At 37.4% G+C, this 5,983-nt stretch overlaps 1 protein-coding gene across 1 annotated transcript in view; it reads left to right on the forward strand.

Moving 5' to 3' along the window:
* The window catches only part of LOC102884393 (tubulin beta-2B chain), a 3,324-nt gene extending 2,753 nt beyond the window's left edge, over positions 1–571 (forward strand). The window contains 1 exon segment of the mRNA XM_025044910.1: positions 1–571. This exon segment is cut by the window's left edge and continues 146 nt beyond it. Within this exon segment, the coding sequence (XP_024900678.1) occupies positions 1–299 (299 nt within the window). The 3' untranslated portion in view covers positions 300–571.
* The last annotated feature ends 5,412 nt before the right edge of the window (positions 572–5,983 follow it).

A 5,983-nucleotide genomic window follows, 5' to 3' on the forward strand; every position in this document is an offset into this window, starting at 1 on the left:
ACAATGTTAAGACAGCTGTCTGTGATATCCCACCCCGTGGCCTGAAGATGGCCGTTACCTTCATTGGCAACAGCACGGCTATCCAGGAGCTGTTCAAGCGCATCTCGGAGCAGTTCACGGCCATGTTCCGGCGCAAGGCCTTCCTGCACTGGTACACCGGCGAGGGCATGGATGAGATGGAGTTCACCGAGGCCGAGAGCAACATGAATGATCTGGTGTCCGAGTACCAGCAGTACCAGGATGCCACGGCTGACGAACAGGGGGAATTTGAGGAGGAGGAGGGCGAGGATGAGGCTTAAGTTCACAGGTCACAGGTTAGGGAAAATCGAGAAGGAAAGCAAGGGGGAGGGGGGCTTACTGGTGAAAATATCTTGGCAATTGACGGAAAGAAGCATGGTCTGCTTTAGGTGTGTGCGCTGGTTCTCTGGTGCTCTTCACTATTGCCTGTCATTTTTTTTTTCTTTTTGTAATAATGATGACATCACTGTAACATTTGAGGTATTTCTGAACTACTGTTGTTATGGCTAAAATTACATAAACGTTTGTGTCCTAATGGGCCTCTTTTCTCTTTCATCTTTGTTGAGTGATTATCAATTTAAATGTAACTTACAGAACACATAATATAAAATTCTTCCTTTAGGAAAAAGAATGGATAGATAAAAGTTCAAATGTATTTACTCCAGTGTGGTAAAATTGAACCAACCACAATCATACCCAATTTAAGGTGGGAAATCAAGCCAAATGTTAAAATGTCTTTAAGTAAATATTTTATTAGTTGAAAGGATGCCTACCTGAAAGCACACTAAATGTATTTTCATGTAGAAATCCTACTATCCCTCTATTTCCTTTCAAAAACTTTTTTTTGAATATTACTACATCCACACAGCACAAAATTCTAAAAGCTAGGGAGTGAAAAGTAAGTTTCTCTTCCATATACTTCAGACCTATGTAGATTCTCTTTTTTCTTTCTTCACACATCATGGTACTAACACTGTTCTCTTGCCTTTTTTTTTTACTAAATAGCATATCTTTAAAATACAGAGAGCTTTTTTAAATGAATACATAGTATTCATATGTAGTCATGCCATATTTTTAACCAATTCTCTCCAATGGACATGTAGATTGTTTATATTTTTTCTTATAGTGTCACAATAAATAATTTTGTGCATATGATTGCATATATCAGAATAGCTATTCTGTAAGTTTCTCGAAGTGGAATTTTCTATCAAAGGATATATACTATGCCCTTTTGAGTAAATGAAATTGCCTATACTTAGGAATAGCCATAGATTTATAAATTATTAATATACTAAAATTCTTAAACAAGTTTTCTTCCCATCAATCATGTTTATACAACATAAGAAACTATTTGTATATAAGTTAATTACATTTGAATTTATATGAAAGTATAAATTCTGCATTATTGGTGAATTTTACTTTAAATAGGCAAGCCACAATAATTTTCACAGTTTATTGCGTTCTTACCATGCAGAGCTGGGATTTAGGATTTGAACATAAGCCTGCCTCTAGACTTGAGAACCACTAAAGAAGCCATGGGATTTCAACAAGTGATTTTCAGTTAAGATCATATACTTCTATGGGATAAATCATACTTTTTCAAAATGAGGCCAATGCGCTGCCTTTATCTGGGCTAGTTTCCTATTTTGCAAAGAGAAGTAAAGTGTAAGTTATAAACAAATGTACAAAACTTATTTATGTACCACTATAGGAAGAAAAGAATCAAGATAACTGTAGGTTTATAGTTTTTCTATTTTTAGGCAAATTCAAAATTGGAAAAAATATTACTTTATATCATACCCTATATTTCTTTCTATTTGGTTCTACTCCTACTTAAGTGTTTTTAAAAAAGAAAAAGAAGAAGAAAGATGAGGGGCAGATACGGATTTCCCTATTAAAGAGGCTGTCCTATAGTTGAAAATAGCTTCAAACAAAAAGTGAGTAGTGTCATTCTAAATCGTGTGAAAATAAGTTAATTGTACCAAGTGGCCCCCATAAATCAAAAAGAACAGTAGTTCACTTTACAAGTATTATATATTTTATATATTATATATATTACATATAACACAAGTATTATATATATAGAAACTAGACCTAGTGCTGAGTAGGGGCAAACAGGTCAGGACATGGTGGCTTCTCCTCCATTTTTCTATATTTAACAGTGAACTGGCAGGTGCCATTCCTGATGAGCTGGTGTAAAGCTTCCAACAACTTAATTGAAGGGTAACATTGGTTTTAAATGACCTGAAGACTTGGATCAGCTGCCAGGGCCCCCTGGATTTATCCTTGACCATGCATTCCCCACAACCTGTCAGACGCATGATCGGTAACTTTGGAGAAGAGAGGAATTGCTGCCAGGTGCCTCTTGGCATACTGTAAGTATCATGCTTCTCTCTCATCTGAGAAGAGGTTAGGCAGGCACTCAGCAGGCCAGCCTGCTAGCCTTTCGGCATACCCATGACTGCTGAAAGCACAGCTAGAGCTTACTTAAACATGATTAGAAGAGTGTGTGCCAGATGGATCAGTCACCGAGTTCTCTGGGGCAAAGCTTTAAAAGTACATTTGCATAATATTAATATGCACATGAAACACATACTTAGGAAAACAGTTCAAAAGCAGGATAATGCACAAACACCTGGCTTAAGACATATTTTTTGAAAATGAGTTTTCTTTGTTACATTACCATTGTGTGATGAAATGTGGTGGTGGTGGTGGTGGTGGTGGTGGTGGTTGTGTGTGTGTGTGTGTGTGTGTGTGTGTGTATTTTCAACACTCTACAAAGGAAATGTTCTACTTCTCCCTGATGTGCCACAAGGAGGATATTGACTTTTGGGCAGGCACGGTACCCAAATTACAAGACTCACTGGGGTGTGATACAGGATTCAGAAGTTGGGTTTAGGGAGGAGTTGGAGTCATCTTGAGGTCATCCCAAAAGTCTGAGAAGAAACAAGAACCCTAATGTGCTCCAAATTTGCCTGCACCTCTATCATTAGCCCCTGAGATGGTCTAAGACTATGTTAGATTTCTTATTTTATCACTAACAGTGTTAGATTAATAGAAATTTGAACTAAAAGTAACCTTTAGAGATCATCTAGCTTGACCTCCTTATTTTGTAACGGGGAGACTGAGGGTCAGAGACTTTTGTCTAAGATCACAAAAGTCTTTTTGTACAGATCAGATCTTGGAGCCAGTGTGCTTTTCTCTACAGCTGCATATCTCAGGTCCTATTTTATACAAGGCCACATGAGGATTATGAAGACAGGAAAAAGAAATTTCCTGGTTTCAAGGAAAAACCCAAAAGTGTCTTTGTTCCACAACTCAACCTCCCTGTATGGGTTGAGCACAGATAAAGCGCCAAGCCTTTTGTCTCTAATGAGATCACTTTTTGACAGGTGATGCAGAGTTTCCTGGCTCTAAAACATCACCTACACAACGTTCTAATGCAATCATGGGTGCAAGAGGAATATTCTAACAGGAATAGTTATGTGAAAATGAGTAGGAAGTTAATAAAAACTCTTTGGAGTCTCATCTTTTACACATCGCCATTATAGTTAAAATGTGATTTGTACACTAGAAAAAACTACTTGACAATTATTATAATGATGATTTCTTTCCAATGTGTAAGAGGTTATGCTTTCACAAATGTGCCTCAAAGTTGAGCCATTCACTTGAAAACAGACTCACTGTTAAGAAACTTTGTTTCTTAGAGGTGTTTTCCCTTAACTCTCCCACCCCTCATGCTTTTCTTAAGGCATACTTGCCAACACTTGCCCAGAGAAGCTTATCTTAGGGCAGTTTATAGCACTTAAAATGCTTCATAGTCATTTCTTCTTTTTCTTTTAACTGAGATATAATTCACATGCCATAAAATTCACCATTTAAAAAAGTACGAGTCAGTGGGTTTTAGTATATTGACAGAGTTGTGCAACTATCACCACTATATAATTCCAGAGCATTTTCATCACCCCCCAAAATTCCTATACCCTTTGGCAATCCCTCCCCATTCAACTTTCCCTCCAACTCCTGGCAACCGCTATTCTTTCTGTCTCTATGGATTTGCCTATTCTGAACATTTCATATAAATGGAATCATATAACATATGGTCTTTTGTGCTTGCCTTTTTATATTTAGCATAATGTTTTCAAGAGTTATCCATGTTGTAGCATGTCTCATATGTCATTCCCTTTTATGGATAAATAATATTCCATCGTAGGCATACACCACACTTTGTTTATCCATTCATTAATTGATGGGCATTTAGTTTGTTTCCACTTTTTAGTTATTAATAATAAGGCTGCTATGAACATTCATATGCAAATTTCTTGTGTATATGTATGCTTTTATTTCTCTCGAATATATACCTAAGAGTAGAATTGCTGGGTAATGTGGTAATTCTATGTCCACAACCATTTTGACTTCTACCTAAGGATGTACATATTTTCAAATTTGCCCAGAAGGCCAAGATAGAATAGAAATCGGGCATTTTGTATTGGGGATTTTGTATTTGTGCACCTATACAGAGTCTTAAAACTGTAGAGTTTTTAGAAATGGACGAGAGATCTAACAGGACCCCATTGGTTTACAAATGAGGAAACTAAGCCTCGTTGCTTAATTAGCAATGTTTTCAGGTCACTGTATCAGTTAAGTTGATGTCTGACTTCTAGCAACAATGGCTTCGACTTATTTTTTCCTCTCACTTTAAAAAGTCTAGTGATACAAAGTCCAGGCTGTGAAGCTCCATAATATCCTCTTTCTGCTCTACTTATTACTTCCATTCGCTTTCAACCTCAAGTTCTCCTCAGGCTGCAGAATGGCCACTGCAGCTCTGGTCATGATATCTGGGTTCTAGGTAAGAAGATGGGAGGGAGGTTAAAAAGTCACCTTCCAGCTGAGTAAGCCCTTTTAAAGATCTATGTCAGTAGTTCCCCCAATGACTTTTGCTTGCATTTCGTTGGCCACCCTTTTTTGCAGGCAAGGTTGAGCAAGGTAGTCTTTTAAATGGTTACATTATTGCCCCAACAATTTAGAGGTTCTGTTAGAAAGAAAGGTTTCTCATATAATTAGAGAGTGGCCAAGAAGTAGCGTTAACCCAGATCTCTTAACTACTCTTCCAGCAGAAATTTTTGTAGACATAAATTTGAAAAGTGTTTCATGTGGGGAACCCTCATTTTCTAAAATGGAGAGCGTAATGAAAAAAGATTTCTTTTATTTATGTATTTTTTAACTTTATTAAATTTATTTTCCAATTACAGTAGACAGTCAATATTATATATGCATTAGTTTGAGGTGTACAACATAATAACTTGACATTTATATAACTTGAAAGATTTCTTGGTCTAAATTTCTGAATCAAAATGTTTACTCTTCTTACTTTTAGGCCTTTCTAACTTTTAGTCAGCTGATGACAACACATATCCATGATTTCTAGGGGAATTCCTTTCAATGACCGATAATGGAATGTCCATGTCAGGTTGCACTAATCGTGAATGTTTAGTGGGAAAAGCAATGGGATTTGTTTTCATGAATATGTTCACCGTGACTTGCAAACCTGGTCACTGAGGGGAAAGAACCAAGACTCCTTTGTTGAACTGTGTGGAAGGAGAGGGCACCAGGGTGCATATCAGGCGTGAGCAGCTGTGGGACCACCTGAGTCACATGGAAGAAATTGTAGGACACACCTGCCCAGGAAGAAACTGGTAGATGTCTGAGACTAATGTAAGTCAAAGGGCTAGAGGACCGGCCAGTGCCAGGAAATTTGTAGGATGCCCACATCCAGAAGTAGATGAGAATCTCAGAGGTCAGCTAAGAGGCACAAGCCTTTGGAGATTAAAACAGGAAAATTCAAGCCTTAAGTAGGTCAGATCATTCAAAGATAGTGCTCCAAAGGACAAAATATACCTCAGTGAGCCAGAATCTGGAGAAGCAACTTTTCAGCTTCTGCTTTTTTTTTTTTTTTTTTTTTTTT

Source organism: Pteropus alecto, unplaced genomic scaffold (genome assembly GCF_000325575.1).
Source record: "Pteropus alecto unplaced genomic scaffold, ASM32557v1 scaffold121, whole genome shotgun sequence".
Lineage (NCBI taxonomy): Eukaryota > Metazoa > Chordata > Mammalia > Chiroptera > Pteropodidae > Pteropus > Pteropus alecto.